The sequence below is a fragment of the Aplidium turbinatum genome, chromosome 5, assembly GCF_918807975.1.
Source record: "Aplidium turbinatum chromosome 5, kaAplTurb1.1, whole genome shotgun sequence".
In the NCBI taxonomy this organism is placed as follows: Eukaryota; Metazoa; Chordata; class Ascidiacea; order Aplousobranchia; family Polyclinidae; genus Aplidium; species Aplidium turbinatum.
This window is the reverse complement of record NC_137476.1, coordinates 13,146,026-13,165,867: the sequence shown is the minus strand read 5'-3', so window position 1 is coordinate 13,165,867 and position 19,842 is coordinate 13,146,026. Positions and strand designations below refer to the sequence as shown.

Sequence of the window (19,842 nt, the reverse complement as noted above, 5' to 3'; positions counted from 1 at the left end):
GGATGAGCGATTGCGTGGCCAATGGCCATTGGCAAATGCTCTGAAACAGCCATGCGTTAGAATACAGATTACAGAATCTGTAATTGGTAAATAGCCTCCTAAATTGCATTTTACATCATATATACAGACTACAGTAGAGTAGTACTTTCACCAGTTTAACTATAGTATAAGGCCTTCTTGCATAAATAAGTTTTAGTGTAGTATACACTAAGTGGCATTACTTGATTTTTGTGTACTGTACAATATCCACTGCGTTTTCAGTTTATTCTTGGAAATTAACTTCACAATCACATCCTTAAGTCCTAATTTAAAGTTTGTTTTAAGTGCTTTGTAGTGTTTTTGTTCATTCTTTTAATTTTCTAATAAAAACTGGACAAATATGATGCTCTGGGTTTTTTTATGTTTTTTTTTAAGTGGGTTTTTTTAAAAAAAACTACCCGGTTTTTTTTGGGTTGGGTAAAATACGGACAACCCTGTATACAAGCCATAGTCAACATAAAGGGAGCAAGTCTTTTAGGCGCCGGTCAAATAGGTGCGCACAGCCGCACACTGTGGCGTCAATATATTTAGGTGCGGAACACTTTGGCGCTCGTTCATTAAGGTGCTATTTCTAGTAAAGTCTACAGATTGCATCAGCTTGGCAGGTAGGGCAATTCTTGCGAGTACAAGGGAGACAACACTCTACACCATGAATTATACATTTCTATAGGGCATAAACCCTGGCTACAAGTTGCAAGCATAATGGTGTGACTTTGCTCGTTATTAAACCTAGTCGGGGATTTGACGTAAAAGTAAGTTAATCTTCATTCAAGCCTATCACCCGCTTGAATATAGGCTACGGTATATTTTTTACTGATATTTAGTGTTAGCTATAATTCGACTGAACTAAAAGTGACCTCAGTTATGTTCGGAAACTTGAATAATTTATTGATAAAGCTTTCGCCGACGCAAAACTGGACTAACAACAAATAAATGCCGAAAAAGCTCATTAAAAAAAAAATTTTCTGTTTAATGTAACATTTTGTGTGAAAAGCATTGCCGGATAAAGCAGCTTCACTCACTGAAGCCATGACTAACAACAAATAAATGCATGTGCAATCGCGCATTAACAAAACAACATATTTTTCTGTTTAGTATAACTTTTTGTCAGGAATTCCTAAACAAACCGGGATGCAAAACTCGGTTTGCCCGCGTAACAACAGTAGGGCTAACGCGAAACAGCGCTGCAGCTGTTTGTAAGCATATATCTGATACAGAACTTACTGCAGTTTCTGTTTCAAACGTTCTAGAAACACTAGTATTGGCATTACATATAACTGGAAGCAATATTGGTTGATTACAATTTTTTTACACCAAAAAACGGAGCTGGTATACAAGTCCCCCCCCTCCCCCTTGGTAACTCATGACAAAGACAGGACTCGACCAAACATATAGGGTGAAACTACTTTACCTTTGTTTTACTGTTTACACACTTCAATCCACATGTTTTGGTCAATTCCTCTTTGTCATGAGTTACCAGGGAGGGGGGGGGGGCTTGTATACCAGCTCCCAAAAAACTATTACTAAAACAATGATTCAAAAGTCAAATAAGGGTGAAAAACCACTTCTTAGAATATTAAAAACACATAATAACAAATTGAATACCAAAACCTAGAGGTTTAAGCAGCAGTTTTGTTGGAGCTGGCACTCGTAACTTTTCGAATCTTTCTAGCCATCATTGCTGGTGTTTCATGTTTTGGTGCGTTGAGCCGTTTGAGTTCGTTTTTGGGAAAACAGTTAAAAACTATCTCTAAAATAAGTTCAAAATTACAATGTCCTCCTACGCAGTTCTGGCGCAGCATAGCACAATAGTGGACAGACTCGTGTGCAACATTTTTCACTGCTGCTATATATGCAGGGCGCTGATTAGAAACTGACATCATTTTGGATTTGGCACCTTCATCCGATATGAAAGCAGTAGCCTATAACATTGTATAATACAGCTAGCGTGGTTACTGCAAAACAGAATTCAGAAGGCACTGACAACCCCCCTCGGTCTGCCATTTCGAATAATTTGGACTGGTCTTCTGACTCACAATCAGGAAATCGAGGGACATCCTCGCTCTTGATGAGAAGATCTTTGCAGCATTCACATTTCCGTCGGCGTGTAATGCTGCGTGCAATGTAGCCACTAACATAAAAAGCTACGTTTGCATCATTTTGGGACAAATCTTCCAGTCCATGCACAGCAACGATCAGCAAATGTTCGGTCAACCACTTTACTCTGGGGTCGTCTGTACTTCTCCCTCTACCACCATTAGCATGCCATGAAGGCATGACTTCATCATTATTCAGCCTTGAAGCTGCCAGCAAACCGTGCTCTTGCAAAACACTCAATGTCCGAGTTTTCTTCTCCGCTTCGACAAGCTGCTTTATTGACATAAAAAAGTTACCTCCATTGGCTTGGCGGTACCATCCAAAACGTCCTTCTATGGGATCTGAGGTGAGTTTTCTCGGTAAAACGTACGAAAGCTTAAACTTTTCGTGCAAGTACCTTGCCAACTTTGGTACTGCAGTCATGGTTTAGATGCAGGCCAAAAAGGTTTAGTCAGTCAGTCCAGAACATCCTGATTGCTTCCATTGCACAAATATGTCTGTCGCCGCAGTAAGGTATTGCAAATTGTCTTGTTCCTGTTCATCTCCAAACATCATAGGCTTGCACATATTATCTCTCTTTTCAATGCCTAAATATAATAACGCAGTGAGTAAAAATACTTTTCATGAAGGCATTTATAGTAAAGTATTTATTGTCTGCTTTTGCCTTGGGTGCAGGGCCAGTTGCCCTCAAAAGCTTGGAGTTAAAAAGTGTATTGATATAGAATTTATAGATAGAATGTCTATCAACATCTCCATTTGATAGCAATGGCATACAAAAGCTTCATAGCTCAAGACATCTTGATGCTTATTAGTGTCAGAAAATATCGCCTGTTTTCATGAAATGCAGAGTTACTTAACATTACAAGACAAAATATTGCACACAAAACAGTCGGCAGTGTCGTAACAATAACACAAAATATAATATTCAAAGAGCGCAGAATATGGATGTTCTAACCTTTGTAAGGCGTTCTCACGGTCATAATCTTCCAAATAGTGCAGATAAATTTCACAAATATTGCCGTGTCTTTGAAGCCGTGGTGTTCTTCTGAAAAGAGTTCCAAACCAAGGAAAGTTGACTCACTGAACACACCTGTGACACGGGTCTGCTACTATTCGGCGAGTCTGATTCGGCGAGTCCGATTCGGCGAGTTCCCTATTCGGCGAGTCTGATTCGGCGAGTTCCCTATTCGGTGAGAGCCTTTTTCAGCAAGTGCCCTATTCGGCGAGTTTTTGAAATTTTTTAAATAAAATTATCGGGCAGCGTAGCCTAATTAGAATTGCCGTTTTTACATCGTTTTAACATCGCTAAACATTGAAATCGTGCAGAAAGGAATAAAAATAAAATGTTTGAACTATTAAATTAAAATTCGTCATGTCAGTTCAGTTGTTTTTATTTCTGACCATCATATCAAAAACAATACACGTCAACATAGCAAAGGTAGAAGCGACAAAACGCGAACGTTAAAACGTGCTTGAATTCGTCATGTCAGTAGAGTTGTTTTTATTTCTGATCATGATATCGAAAACAATACACGTCAACATAGCAAAGGTGTAGAAAAAAGGTAGAAGCGACAAAACGCGAACGTTATAACGTGCTTGTGACCGAAGTAAGTTATTGAGTTGAAAGAAATTTGGTACGGTCTCAACACCTTCAGAAAAATTTAAGATATAAAGGGAAAATAAAAAAAAAAAAATGTTACAAACAAAATAAATATTATAAATCATGTTTATGTCTATAAGTTAGTACTTTTGAATAGTTAAAATGATTAGTTTGGATCAACAAATGTGTGGCCTACAGCTTGGATTGAAAGGAAATTATTGGGTAGGCTACCGTAGCCTAGTTATCCCGACCAGCAAAAATTTGTTCCAAGAACCCAGTTAGCCTAACAGTTCATTTTTACATTGTAGTAACAGAATGAAAAGGCTAACCAAATGTTTGGCCTATTGTTTTAACGTCGCTAAACGTTGAAATCGTGTAGAGAAGGGAGCTTTTGCTGACTAGGATACGTTCGTTGAAACTGAGAAACATTCACAAAAGCCCTTCGATTTGTTTCAAGAATCCAGTTAGCCTAATGTTACTACAATGTAAAAATGAACTGTTAGGCTAACTGCGTTCTTAGAACAAATTTTGGCTGGTTGGGATAACTAGGCTACGGTACCCGATAATTTCCTTTTAATCCAAGCTGTAGGTCACACATTTGTTGATCCAAACTAATCAATCATTACATGATTTATATATTTTGTTACATTTTTTTTCCCTTCACGTTGTGTCGCTTCTACATTTTTTCTACACCTTTGCTATGTTGACGTGTATTGTTTTTGATATCATGATCAGAAATAAAAACAACTCTACTGACATGACGAATTTTAATTTAATAGTTCAAACATTTTATTTTTATTTCTTCTGCACGATTTCAAGGTTTAGCGACGTTAAAACGATGTAAAAACGGCAATTATAAATAGGCTACGCTGCCCGATAATTTTATTTAAAAGATTTAAAAAACTAGCCGAATAGGGAACTCTCCAAATCGGACTCGCCGAAACGGGCCATTCCGCACCTACACAATGCACAAGTCATACAATGTTCAATAATACGAAATATTCAGCATTAAAGCTGAAAGAAATGTTACCAGCAGACAAAAACACTTGAGAGTACAGGGATAATAATGTACCACAAATCAAAAAGAAATCTTCGGTTTCTTCCTGCGTGAAGATATGTATATCCTTGTTGACATACGATCTAATCTACCAGTACACCAGTATAAACTAAATAAAATACATGCATGGAATTGTAACTTAATTCTAGAAATGATGGCCAACCATAAAAACGAAATGTTTCACAGCAAAACATCAATTCCACTTACTGAGAGCATGCTGTAGGGAGGTTTGTGCAATATTGCTCGGATTAAGAGAAGCTTTCTTCAATGGATGAGCCACTTTCAGAGGCTTGTGCTCCTCTAGTGCATAATCGTTTTATGTGTGCAAACTGAGCAATGCACTTTCCACCAAGTAAGCTTTGATCACCAGTGATTTCTGGAATATGCATCACCTTTCTGTTCACAAAATTATTGAATATATTCTTCATATTGTGAGTGAAATCGAAGAGCAAAAACATTGATTGATTGATTTTATTTCGTTGTAGGTAAATATAATACAATAAATACAGCAATAAAAAAGGAATTTCCAGCAACGGGAATCTGCGAAGAGACCATAGGTCCTCGAGTCAAGCAGATACCCCAGATTCTAATAGAAGTTCTAAAATTGCGATAAGAATAATTCAATAACGAAAATTGAGAGAAGGTGTTAGAAGATGGTCACAGAGAAATATATTTAGTAGTCTATCGGTAGCATAAAGGTAATATCATACAAAATTAATCGTGCTAATATTTGGCGATGAGTGAATATTTGTGTTGTTTTTTAAACGAATAAAATGACAATTTACGCAAGCTCGTTGGTAAGGAGTTCCAGACTTTCACTCCGACATATTTAATCCTGCGCTGGAGTCGGGATGAGGCGTAACGTGGGACAAAATAACAATCATTGGAAGAGTGTCTAGTAAGACGTGCATTATACATGAGTTTGGTTTTTTCAAAGTAGTGTGCGAAAGGCAGAGGCAATACATCCGTATCAAATTTAAACATAAATTTAGCAGTTTCGTGTTCGTACAAATCTTTAAGCTTGAGTTTGTTAAGTTTCTTATAGAAAGGTGTGACATGATCAGACCACCTGCCACCTGCTACTATTCTGACAGCCTTATTTTGCAAGGTGCTAAGCTTATTCATTTGTGTCTTGCAGCATGAACCCCAAATCGTTATCCCATATACGATATGAGAATGTACCAGTGCGTAGTATAATTGTAATAATGTTTTGTTTGGAAGAATGTATTTGAGTTTCGACAATATTCCTACAGATATAGAAAGTTTCTTGTGGAGCATATTAATATGAGGTTCAAAATTTAGACCATTGTCAAAAATAATGCCAAGGTATTTGGCAAACTTGACTTGTTCGATCTGAGCACAATTATAAAGTACATTGATATCTTCTGGGTAGCTGCATTTTTTAGGAGGGATCACAATGACATTTGATTTGGAAGGATTGATAACTAATTTATTGGCATTAATCCAGTTCTTGATGTTAAGTAATTCAGACGATATTTCCTTTTCTAAGTAGGTTGGATTAGGAGCGTTAATTACCAGGCAGGTATCGTCTGCGAAAAGTCTTGGAACAGAAGACGTGCAGTTTGGTAAGTCGTTTACGTACAATAAAAACAGTAATGGACCCAGCGTTGAACCCTGAGGTACACCGTGTGTTATGCATCTCTGTTCAGATTCCTGTTCATTAATCGCGACATACTGCATTCTGTCTTTTAGGTAGGAGGAGAATAATTCGTTTGCTGTACCTCGGATTCCATAGTGGTTGAGTTTGTATAGTAGAATGGGATGGTATAGCCTACCGTGTCAAAGGCTTTTTTGAGATCCAAGAGAACCAAACCTGTGTACAGGTTGCTTTTTACGTGTTCATAGGTGGCACTAATAATATCAATAGCGGCATATGAAGTAGAGGAGCCAGACCGAAATCCAAATTGCGTAGGAGCAAGGACAGAATGTTTGTCTACAAAGGAAGAGACCCTTTTATATATGAGCTTTTCCAAAATTTTTTTGAAAGACGATAAAAGGGAGATAGGTCTATAATTATTTACCTCAAGTTTGTCTCCAGATTTGAAGACGGGTACAACTTTGGCAAGTTTGAATGTATCTGGGAAAATACCGAACTGAAAGGAATAGTTAATAAGATTTGAGAAGGCAGGGCAATAATCACGGAGGCGATCTGTATGAAATATGCTGAAATGTCATCGTAGCCAGTTGCTTTGTTGGGTTTTAGAGCTCGGATTTCTTTGAGTACCTCAATGCCAGTCTAAACGTTCATTCAACGTTCAGAACAAATTCAACGTTCAGAACAAACGTTCATTAGGCTTAGTAGGGTGAGTCACACTGCTTGATAGATTGCTGCTTCCGCATAATTCGGAAAACAAGTTTCTGAAGAAATGAGATATTAAAGTATAGCTATCTCAAGGAAAACTTTTCAATACGTTTCAGCTTTTGTTAAAATTAAACCGTTTTATATATATATATACATATTATTGTTCCAGATGGCTTATGCCTGTAGCAGAAAACTTTCTTAAACATTGGGTTCCTTGGCTTTACTAACAATACTTCAAAATGAATCAGTACCACATATATACCGGTACATAAATAAAATCGATTGTACAATCAGCTTAATGTAGCACAGGCCATATGGCTGTTCACCATGATGCCCATGCAAGTTGATTAAGAACAAGTTTAATAATTATTTTGTTGCAATTTAATATTACTAAGGGTAGTACTGTATCGTTATATGGTGAACATACTGGATGGTTATGGCGAATGAGAGGTGGCAATAAAATAGTTTCCATACTTCTGCTTTAAGGCAACTAACAACATCAAAAAGTATAATGGACTTACCTGTTGCATACATGATTATCCACTGATACAGCCACAACAAAAAAATTCTCATCTAGAGCATCCATTACAAGATTAAAATTGCGTTGTAAAAGCTTCATATCAAGCTTTTCTACGGGCACCAAACACACCACATCCCTATAGTTTTTGCAGACAGACTGCACCATAAAAGCTAAAACAGTTTTGGCTGGACGACCGTCTTCTGTTACACCGATGTAACTCCCATTACAGTACTCAACAGTCAACACGCTGGGCAGTATAGACCTGATCAATCAGTAGCACAACCGTTCGTTCACCACTTAAATTACACATTCTTTTCTTTAAGTAGCCCTCATCAACTTTTCCTGTTTCAATGTTCAAGTCCATTGATAGTTGCTGCAGTCTGCGTGTAACTGTAGATGGTAACAAGAAAAAGTGAGATAGTCGCTTGTACAGGGTGACCCAAAAAAAACGGGCCCCAACTCTAATTAGGCCCAGTTTCTGAGTGTTTCGTCCGAATGAAATGAAACTTTGGTTATAACTAGTTTATTATGTTCAAAACATCACATCAAAGCACTAGGGTCTTTGGCCTTATTTTCTCCGTTCTACAGCATGTGTTCTAGATGGCCTCCATTTACCTCCGTGCATTTCTTGAGGCGCAGCACGAAGTTGTCCATGACGTTCTTACAGACTGACTTGGGAATGGCTCTCATGTCCTCCCTGATGGCTTCATTGAGTTCCGTGATGGTTCTGGGTTTCCCTGCGTACACTCTGTCCTTAAGATAGCCCCAAAGGAAAAAATCTGGGGGGGCTTAGGTCCGGGCTATGGGGTGCCCACTCAAAATCAGTCTTGAGACTGATCACTCGGCCTCCGAAGTTCTCTTCCAGCCAATCTTGGGACAGGTTTGAGGTGTGAGAACTTGCCCCGTCTTGCTGGAACCAGAACTTGCTCATGAGCGACGGGTAGAGGGTCTGGAGCTCACTCTTGAAGGTTTTGAGGACCTCTACATACCGCTCCTTGGTGACTGTCACTGCTGCGCCAGATTCTTCGATGAAGATTGGTCCGATGATGCCTCTGGCCGAGATTGCAGCCCACGCCGTGCACTTAGAAGAGTGCAGGGGCTTGGTGGCTACTTCAGTGGGTCTGGAGGACCCCCAGAAGACATTTGTCTTGGAGTTCACCTTTCCGTCAAGATGGAAGTGGTCTTCATCTGAGGTCCAAAGGAGGTTAAGGAAACCTGGTGTCTCCTCGATCTTCTCGAGCATCTTGACTGCCATAGCGCTCCTCTGCTTCTTGTCTGAGGCTGTAAGGGTCTGCATCGTCTGTATTCTGTATGGGTAAGCCCTGATATCGTTCACCAGCACTCTCCTGCAAGTCTCACGGGACATACCGAGAGACTGACTTCATTTACACACAGAGCGTTTCGGACTCTGCTGGAGAGACTCCCTCACACTTTGGACCAGCTCGGCTGTCCGCTTCTTGGGACGTCCCGAGTGGTCTGGACGGTTCTCACTGGCAGCGTTAAGGTTCTCCACGGTCCCATACTTCTCGAAGTGGTTCACCCAGTTCTGAATTCTGCTTTTGGATGGAGCCTTTTCACATTCGAACTGATGCATGAAACTGTGCTGGGTTTTCTTAAACGAGCTTGTCTTGTAGTAAAATTTAACACAGTGTATTCTTTGTCCCAGCTCCCACTGGAGTCTTGGTGTACTCACGGTCGTTGATTCTGCCATGTCTTATAAAATAAGGGCAATCGGTGAATAAATATAGGAGATATGACATAAAGTGTACGCGGGGCCCGTTTTTTTTTGGGTCACCCTGTATAAGGAACTGCTGTTGAGTTTCCACAAAAATGATATTGTAATCATTTCGGGTGAATATCTTCGGCCACCTTTGGGAAGTAGCATCAAATTAAGTTGTTCCGTTAAAAAATTCACAAAATGCATACATGAACCTGAATCATTATCATCACTTTTGTCATCGCTTTTGAAATCTTTTAGAGCACAAATGGCTAAATTGATGCGATTGTAGTTATCGACGATTCCAGATTGCAAATCGCTACAGAGTTTTTTGCAAAATGCAAGAATGTTGCTAACTTCGGTCAATGTATTTATTATATTGGAGTTCATCAGATGCTGAAACTTCTCCTTTGACAGCATCACCAAGTTTACGAAAGCATTCACACACATATCATCTCCAATCACAACAGAAGACATAAGATTTGGAGCTGTGTCTTTGTTCTTTGCAGTAAATATAGTGAAATTCAACATGCACTTTTTCCACTTTGATAATATCCAATGGCAAATTAGAATCACACAACTTCTTCTTTAATGCATCCAAATTTCTGACCTTATCCAATTCAAGTATTTTGTCATTTTGCATTTGGATATTAAGGTTTTCTTTGTCCAAACGTGCAGAAGAGGAACAGGCAGTAGTAGAGCGCTTGGGAGGAGCTGGCTTAGATAAATATTTGGGCAGGTCTTGAAAGATAAGAGGAATAGCACTTGCTTTCAATCTTAATCTTTTAAGCTGTTGTGTGTCTCGCTTCTTAGTTCTGCTTTTACATTGATCCGTAGAAACAGTTTCAAAGTCAACGTCAGAAAAATGCTTAGCGCATACTCTGCTATTTTTTGTCACAGGTAAGTTTTTCCTGGGAATCGCATTGACCCAACGGCGAAGCATTTCTGGGTCACTGGGGAAACAAAGCATTCCAACTTTTTCTCCATTATTAGCTGATCTATAGCCGGTGTTACAGTTTGGCACACAACAAGTGTAGCCCATGGCATATACCACTACCAGCAATTTAATAAATAGATTTTAGTACCGTTTAATACCGTAGTTATTTTACAAATTAACACCTGAACAAAAAGGTAATTTCAATAAGGCCTAGTGCTGATAACCATACTTAATATCATAGGAATGGGGTAAAGTCTGACAAAAATGGGAAAAATCGGACAACTCATCAACTTCCATTTTTAAGTGGTTTTGAACAACCCAGGTGACTGTATTACTACCATTAGCCTACATTGGTTATGCAGCTCAGTGATGCCAAATTCTCAAATGAGTTTGTCACCAGATTCCTTTTCAAATTTTACCAGATTTCAAAAAATTTTTCCTTGCAAATAGAAACTATTATCCTAAAAAGAAAAACACAACATCGTTTCATTAATGATATTTTACGCATCTCGTACCATCATAAATATCATTGAGCATGTCAGATGCCATTTTGTCTGCAAGCGCACATGTTGAACACTCATTGCTGACTGAAAACTAATTTTTAGCATGTCTCAATGAGAGATAATTCTTTTGATTACTTGCCCTCTACAAGTACTGCAACCTGGTACCAGATAATTTCAAAAATGGCATACCAGCATGGTGAGAGTTGCCATTGCAGCTTTGATTGACTTCTACCGATAATTCATCAAGCTGGTCAAATAATTATCTCTTTTTTTAGGAAATACACAACTACTGAATAAAAACAACGAAACGTGAACTGCTGTCTAGCATCTGCTTACTATTGGCAAAATCACATACGTGCAAAATCATGCGCGCACTCCGCGACATGATGATAGCACTACTGTTGTTACGATCCTAAGCGGATAATCCGTCAGTTTCGCATCCCGGTTTGTTTTGGAATCCCTGCTTTTTGTGTCAAAAGCATTGCCTTACCTGCCAAGCTAATACAATCTACAGACTTTACTAGTAATAGCACCTAATTAACCGGGCGCCGCACCTAAATATCCTGACGCCACAGCAGGCCTCAAAATTCACGGCGGACATGTCCGCCGTCACAGCATGTGATGTCCGCGGGAAGTACCATTTAGATCGGTCATATTTTTCCACCGAGAAATAACGCAGGAACTAGCAATACAAATCGTCACTGCATAGCACGAACATTTGTTGCGAAAATATGCTATATCTAGCGCACATCTAGAAAATGCGAATACTGTATCGAACCTTAACTTCTATTCGAGCAGGAAAACTTTCGATTTTTATGTTGCTTCAACGATTGATGACATTGATTCAGCGTAACAAAGAGCATTGTGACGCAAGAAGCCATACACGACCTCGTTCGATGGAGAGTCATTCCATTATAATTCAACAAATGGTGAACACCACCATCTCTTAGATTTTCTTCTTTTTTACATATTTGGTACATATTTTAGAATGATTTTGATAACTGTTGGAATTTTTTTGATACCTTGTGTTGTTTTCAAGTCATCGCAATTTAAAATTTGACATTTTTGCTACTAGTGGCGCCATTGTGCGTGGGAATATTTTGGGAAAATGCTCTAAACTCACCATTTCTTGTCCAATTATGATGAACAAAGTGTCTATTCCCATGTTCTCATAGGTGAGGAATTCAATTATGCTATTAAAATATCAAAAAAACAATTGCTTGATATGAAAATCCTCATGTTATTTTTTAAAAGTTCCTCAAACTTTAAGGCCCCCCCACTCCCCCATGATTGCATAATTTTTTTTCTGATTGGCTCCATTTTGTAAAGTGATTGTTTAGTTACCAAGAAATGGAAAATCTTTCACTGCATATTTCTCTAAGTGCTTTTATCACATTAACTGTTAGCATACCCATTGCAAGCTAATAAGTATATTTAAGCTATTGTGAAGTTAGGGATAACAATTATGACTTCAGAGCCATTATGACTTCACAAAGACATAAAAATGATGTGGTTAACCTCAATTTAAATAAGTAATATCACACCACATCAGAAAAATCAGTTTATTGAAATATAGAGCATTCGCCACACAAGTGTGGCTTCTTCAGTATAATCTTATTCGAATAGAAACTATTGAAAATATTCTTCTTCTTCTTCATCGTGTGTCACACTGCCGTAGCCCAGAGCATCACGCAGGCTCTTGCTCTATCGTTGAACTCGGCCAAATCCTGTGCAGAGCACCTTGCTTTTAGGTCAGGGCATTCGAGTAGATGTTGCATCGTTTGCTCCTGTCCGCATTTGCAACTTGTGCTCCCAATGGAATACCCCCAGTGTCTCATCAAGGTTTTACACCTGCCAATACCAGTTCTTAAGCGGTTGAGGCATCGCCAATACTTCCACGGTTCACGTTTTCCGGGAGGAAGGCTCTCCATGGGTGTGAGCTCCATATTGGCCAATGTCGGTCCGGCTGCCAGTCTCTCCTGCCATAGTTGAACCCGCACATTGGCGGCGACATCGTCATGACCTAATGGGACAACTGAAGCAAGGAAACTTTTTCTTGACTTCAGACGCCTGTGTGCTGGAGTTTGGCCATACAGTGGGTGTCTCAAATCTATGTCCTGACAAGATCTTTCCTTTCTGCTGGTCACGCTTCTTCTGATATTGGGGGGAGCAATACCAGACAGAATGTGCAGCGACGTGATGTTGGTTGGTTTGAGACAACCTGTAATCAGACGGCAGCTTTGGTTCAATATGGGGTCAATTTTCTTGGCATGTGCTGAGCGTTCCCACACTGGGCAAGCATATTCTGCAACCGAATAGCATAAGGCTAAAGCAGTTGACCGTATTGTGTCAGGGAGGGCACCCCAATCAGAGTTTCCGAGTTTTTGCAAAATATTATTTCTAGAAGCCACCTTAGCTCTTACTTTTTCGATATGGGATTTGTATGTGAGGGACCTATCTAATTTGACACCGAGGTATGTGGGATTGATACAGTGTGCCAGTTTGGTTCCATTCCAGGAAATGTTTAGTTGGCGTGATGCATCCCGGGATCTAAGGTGGAATGCGCAGACTTGGGTTTTATTGGGGTTGGCACGCAGGTGGTTGTCCGTGTAGTATGTTGTCAGCCCATCCAGAGCATCGCTGAGTACTCTCTCCGCGGAAGTGAAGTGTTTGTGTTGTGTTGTTATACACAAATCGTCAGCGTATATGAAGCTTCTTGTACCAGGATGGATTGGTTGGTCCCCCATTGGTTGGTTGGAATTGTATTTGAATACTGAAAATATTCAAATACAATTCTATTTGAATAAGATTGAAACGATTGAAAATATTCAAATATAATTCTATTTGAATAAGATTATACTGAAGAACCAACACTTGTGTGGCGAAAGCTCTATATTTCAATAAATTGATTTTTCTGATGTGGTGTGATATTACTTATTTAAATTGAGGTTAACCACATCATTTTTATGTCTTTGTGAAGTCATAATGGCTCTGAAGTCATAATTGTTATCCCTAACTTCACAATAGCTTAAATATAATTATATTAGCTTGCAATGGGTATGCTAACAGTTAATGTGATAAACGCACTTAGAGAAATATGCAGTGAAAGATTTTCCATTTCTTGGTAACTAAACAATCACTTTACAAAATGGAGCCAAATCAGAAAAAAATTTATGCAATCATGGGGGAGTGGGGGGCCTTAAAGTTTGAGGAACTTTTAAAAAATAACATGAGGATTTTCATATCAAGCAATTGTTTTTTTGATATTTTAATAGCATAATTGAATTTCTCACTAATGAGAACATGGGAATAGACACTTTGTTCATCATAATTGGACAAGAAATGGTGAGTTTAGAGCATTTTCCCAAAATATTCCCACGCACAATGGCGCCACTAGTGGTAAAAATGTCAAATTTTAAATTGCGATAACTTGAAAACGACACAAGGTATCAAAAAAATTCCAACAGTTATGAATATTATTCTAAAATATGTACCAAATATGTAACAATGAAGAAAATCTAAGAGATGGTGATGTAAAATTTCTTCAAAATTTGTTGAATTATAATGGAATGACTCTCGAAGTTAATCAGTTATGCGGCGTATTTAGCAGCTACATGGCGATTTGGCTCTTCAAGCGCAAGTCGTTGGTCTGATGAAAGCCTTTCAGAGTCACTTCGCTGAAATTTTAAAAATCTTTCAAAACCATAGCTATAGTTCTCAAATGGCTAAGAATTAACATGATTAAATAATTACCTATGACGATTGACGCTAAAACTGGTGTGTCCGCCGAGATAGCTGCTCAGACCGGACAGTGGACACGTTTGTCCGCCGTCAGCAAAAACGAATTTTGAGGCCTGCACAGCGCGTCTATTGACCGGTGCCTAATTGTCTACGCCTAAAAGACGTGGACCCAACATAAGTATGTTTTTGGATGATTTGTAATGCACTATTTAACTGTATTATATCTCTTTTTAGGTACTGAAACAAGATGTTTTGTCATTCTTGGAAACTATCAATGGCATTAAAGACATGATATCACGTAACCACATGAAAGTATGACCTCAGTAAATATAGTATATAATTGCTCAGTTATTTTGCTGAAGTAAGATTGTTTGCTTGCGATGTTAGTAATGTAGCCTATCACATGAAGTTTATTATGCAGGCAGTGGCGTATGGAGGATTTTGTTACTGCTGAAGGGGAGCATTCCATACAATTTGAGAGTTGTTTATCAAGATTAACACAGTACCAGTGTATACATAGCCTAATGCCTCAAACCCTTGATTTAACGGACAAGTGAGGACCAGCAACAGTCCGTTGCTGAAAAAAAGTTGTTCCAGAATAACATAAGCTCTTAGGCCAGGGGTCGGCAACCTACGGCCCATGGGCCAGGTCCGGCCCGCCAGGCGCTTCGCTCCGACCCGCGAGCAGTTCCAAGCAAAAGCACGCAATTCGGCCCGCGACGATAAATAAGTTGTTTTTCGCATGCTAAAATCATAGTGCAGCAAAACCATGAATACTACCTCGTGCTACAAATTATATGCTTCATTGCACACATTTCATTTTTGTGCAAAAGTTTAACTAGACTGATTCAATAAGTTGATGCAATCTTGAACAAGCCAGATGACATCACAATGCTGGAAATCAAGAAAAAGGACATTTTTCCTGGAAATCAAGAAAAAGAAAAAGGGAATCACACGACTGTGATTGCAACTGGTTGATATATTTCAAAATTTAGATTCCAACAGTTGGTAGGAGTAACAATGGCAAAACGCAGAAAAGTGGATTTGGAGAAACGAAGTTTTCAGCAAGAGTGGACTGAGAAATACTTTTTTATCGAGCATCATGGCAAAGCAGTTTGTTTGATATGTCAGAAAAATGTGGTGGTCTATAAGGAATTTAACATTAAACGGCTTTACGAATCATTGCATGGGAAATTTGACGAACTTTCTGGGAGAGAGAGAAAAGTGAAAATAAAAAACTTAAGATCAAATTTAAAAAAACAATCAGGCTTATTTGTGAAGGAGGACAGTGAGGCTGATGCTAATACAAGAGCTTCCCTTGCGGTCAGCTCCATAATTGCTAAGAAAATGAAGCCATTCACTGACGGCGAGTTTGTCAAAGAATGTTTAATGGCCTTCGTAGATGAAGTTTGCCCAGACAAAAGAGCGCTTTTCTCCAACGTCAGTTTATCTGCAAGAACTGTGACGCGTAAAGTTGAAACAATTTCGAGCGATGTTAAGTGCCAACTTCGAGATAAATGTTCTCGATTGGAGTATTTTTCATTAGCGATCGATGAAAGTACTGATGTTAAAGATACAGCTCAGTTAGCAGTATTTATACGTGGCGTGACACCAAATTTTGATGTCGCTGAGGAGTTTGTGGAGGTTGTACCCATGCACGGTACAACACGTGGCGAAGACATATTGGAGGCTTTGTTACAGTCTTGTACAGACAATCTTAACTTGGATCTTTCCAAATTGATATCAGTTACTACCGATGGCGCTCTAGCTATGACAGGAGAAAGAAAAGGAGTTGTTGCTCTGTTGCAAAAACATTTGGAAATATTGAGGTTTAGCAACAAAATTATTAAGCTCCACTGTATCATACACCAGGAGGCTTTGGCATCAAAATTCAAACATATGTCGGACGTAATGGACCATGTTGTGGAAACTGTTAACTTCATTTTAGAAAGAGGTTTGAATCATCGCCAGTTTCAGGCCCTGTTAGTTCATGAGAATTCACAATATCCTGACTTGGTGTATTACTGCGATGTCAGGTGGCTTAGTCGCAGTTCAATGCTTCAACGAGTCTATAACTTGCGAAAAGAAATTGTAACGTTCTTGCAACAAAAGAACATGAACACAAGTTATTCTGATGACTCTGAATGGGTTACTGACTTGGCCTTTTTGGTGGATTTAACAACCCATTTGAACGATTTGAATTTAAAATTACAAGGTCGCGGACACCTGATAAGTTCTCTTTATCATTCTATTGCTGCATTTGAATGTAATGGGTTATAATATGTGGAGGTTATTGTTGACATCAAACAGCAGTTTGCTTCCCGGTTCCAGGACATGCGAAGGCACAAACACGAATTCGCGTTACTGGCAACACCTTTTGATGTGGATCCAGCCGATGCGGACAATAGCGTCCAGATGGAACTGATTGAACTTCAGAATAATACAACGTTAAAGTCGAAGTTTCACGTTACTTCTCCGGAAGTGTTTTACAAAGAACATGTATCTGCAACCCTATTTCCGAAATTACGAGATAATGCGAAAAAAATTGCATCCATGTTTGGGAACACTTATCTTTGTGAACAATTATTTTCCAAGATAAACTTTGCAAAAAATAAACTTCGATCACGTTTATCTGATGAACATGTTAATGATGTCTTACAAATTTCTTGTTCCAATATCAAAACTGACTTTGGCAATTTGGCAAAAAAATGCAAACAACATTCACATTAAATTGTTACACACATTTGTTCTTTTAATAATCGGTTTCAAAGTAATAAATTCCTTTTATCATATCAATGAACATATTCATACTCGCCGACTTCCGGGGGGGCCGGGGGGCGGTGCCCCCCGTAAATTTATGGTTGAGGGGCAACAAAAATGGTTATTACAAGTGGTGTTTCAAAGATAAAACACTTCGCGAAAGAGATTTAGATCATTTAAACGGACTTAAAGAATGTCGATAGCGAAAAATAGCCTACGTTGCTCTTGCCCGCAAAACAGCAGCTGCTGATCGCATGGCTTTCTCATGGAAAATTCAAAGTATGGCAATTTCAAAGTAGTAGAGTAACTTACGCTGCTGGAATAGTCACGTAACTATCCACTGCAATATTAAGTCAACCAGCGAAATCAAACGCGCTATTTTCAACGAGGTCTTCTCGTTGTGAGATCAATTATGATTCAACAGAACGCATTGTTTTGTTCGCTAGTGTGAGAATTAAATCGAAAACCGATAAAAGAAAAGGTGTTTAGTGGTCTTGGTCGCAGATATTGCCTGCATTAACGACGTCTCTTACCGCTATTGTCACCTCGCCAACCTGACATCATTGTTTTATGTGGCCGCTAAGGTTTGACATCGACGATCATGGAATGTTAAGTAATAAGAACGATTATATATCTCCTACACGCAAAAATAAAAAAATTGATCTCTTAAAACAGCTCTTTCTGCTGTTTTGTCTCGTGAGCTTTGCATATTGCTCAACAAGTGCATAAAGTTTAGAATTGACAGGAAAACATTAAATTTGAAAATTAAGTTTGAAGCACTGCAAATTCACCCATTCAAAACTTTTATTTTGGCCGACGCCATTTCACACTCCATAATCTACCTCGGCAATGATTTTACCGCAGCAAAAATGTGTTCATTTTGAAAACTGCCGAGCTGGAGACAACAGCTTGTCTTGTGTTTGACTTGAACCTGTTTTTTTTAGGTGAAAATCACTTGCGAACATCTCGATCTATACTCGAGAATATACGGTATTCGATAAAAGACTATAAAGACTTTCGATAAAAAACAGAAGAGAAAACACTTCGCCGCTGTTAACGCTTTGAAGGTAAGTAATTAGCAAAACGAGCGAAACGAGTTTAATAAAACTGATAGCGGGTTTCCACTCTGCTTGAAATCATGATTTTTAGCGTTTTATTTCGATAACTTCACTGTCTTGATCGTTGTTATTCACTCGCACGAAAAGGTAATGAATGGGTTTGTTTTCCAACTGTTCCAATTATGAGCTAACAATATCAAGATTTTTACGACTAGGCGTACTGCACTCCTGCATGCGTAAAACTAATCGTTTCAAACAGAGGTTCTAATAAATTCGGTTTGCGACCTAGGTGTCAATATAAACAAGACAGTAAGCTTAACCAAACACTATTTTAATTGAGTAAAATAGCGTTATGGTAATGACGTCATCACCTTTCTCGCCCCCCAAGGTTTTTTGAAAAGTCGGCGCTTATGAACATATTATATAAGCATGAATAGGAGTGTAAAATGCTGTGCAATTTGAGGGTAAGATATTCTCGTTTTGGAAAAGCTGTCCCGGCAGTTACGGCCCGCCAGTATATTTTATTTTATCAAATTGGCCCGCGGCTCAAAAAGGTTGCCGACCCCTGTCTTAGGCTATCCTTTTGCACAGTTACGTTATGTGCCGGTACTGTGTTACTGTTGCTGTCAACCTGAGGTATATCAGTCAACAACACGCTAATGACACAACATTGCTATGATGATTATATTTTTGTGTGTTAAACATGTCACCACACTGCAACACGTCGCAAAAGTCTTATGTTTTAAATCCTGCAAAGTTAACTTTCTCATCTTTAATCTTTATCCTCTAGTGATTTTTTCCAACAATTTGTGAGGACTGACATTTCGATGTCTTGCCAAGCTGCTTCTTTTTTGTATGAACCTTTTTTGCCACTCCAAGGGTCGAGGGGCTCTGTCCTTCGTACACATAGCATTGTGGAGTTTTCTTGCGCCTAGCTTGAATTAGTGTGTACTGTGTACCGGTAGCATTAGACCAGGCAAGAAACAACAGCCTTTCCTTGCTTGACTTTTTTTCGGTTGGAGTTTTCCTCACCTCAATATTCTTAGGTATTAAGAATGAAACGCCAATGAATACCAGTCTCATCTGCAATCTGCATTGTAAACTTGAGAAAAGGTGAGGCCTTCAATCCTTCATAGCTAATCCTGCGTGGCTATGCAACACCTGGTTAAATAATCTGTGACGATTTCAGAATTGCCAAAGCCACCCATCACTGCCCTTAAAATCCATGATGCTAAGATGAGCAGCAAGTTTGGCTGAAGCTGCCATCCACTCTGTCTCTCGCATATTCACTCGCGCTTACACACTCAGGCTATTATTTGGTTAACTTTGAGAACAGCATGTCGCTGTCAAACTGAGTCTGTCAAACTGAGTCTGTCAAACTGAGTCTGTTAAATCTGAAGTCAGTTAAATCGAAGTCCGTTAAACCGAGGGTTGACTAGGCTATCGTTTGACTAAAGTTTAAATTAGCCAACAAGGCTATCATCATCATC

General features: G+C 39.0%; 1 protein-coding gene across 2 annotated transcripts in view; it reads left to right on the top strand.

Annotated features, from left to right (window-relative positions):
• The window catches only part of LOC145769965 (mitofusin-2-like), an 80,429-nt gene that overhangs the window by 1,794 nt on the left and 58,793 nt on the right, over positions 1 to 19,842 (top strand). The window contains exons 2-3 of one of the 2 annotated variants that reach the window (XM_082581531.1): positions 14,769 to 14,846; positions 18,239 to 18,361. Coding sequence is in view for 1 of the 2 variants with exons in the window: in XM_082581530.1 (XP_082437656.1) it covers positions 14,769 to 14,846 (78 nt within the window). In the remaining variant the exon portion in view is untranslated. The remainder of the gene's footprint in view (positions 1 to 14,768; positions 14,847 to 18,238; positions 18,362 to 19,842) is intronic. The other variant, XM_082581530.1, reaches the window with a different exon arrangement.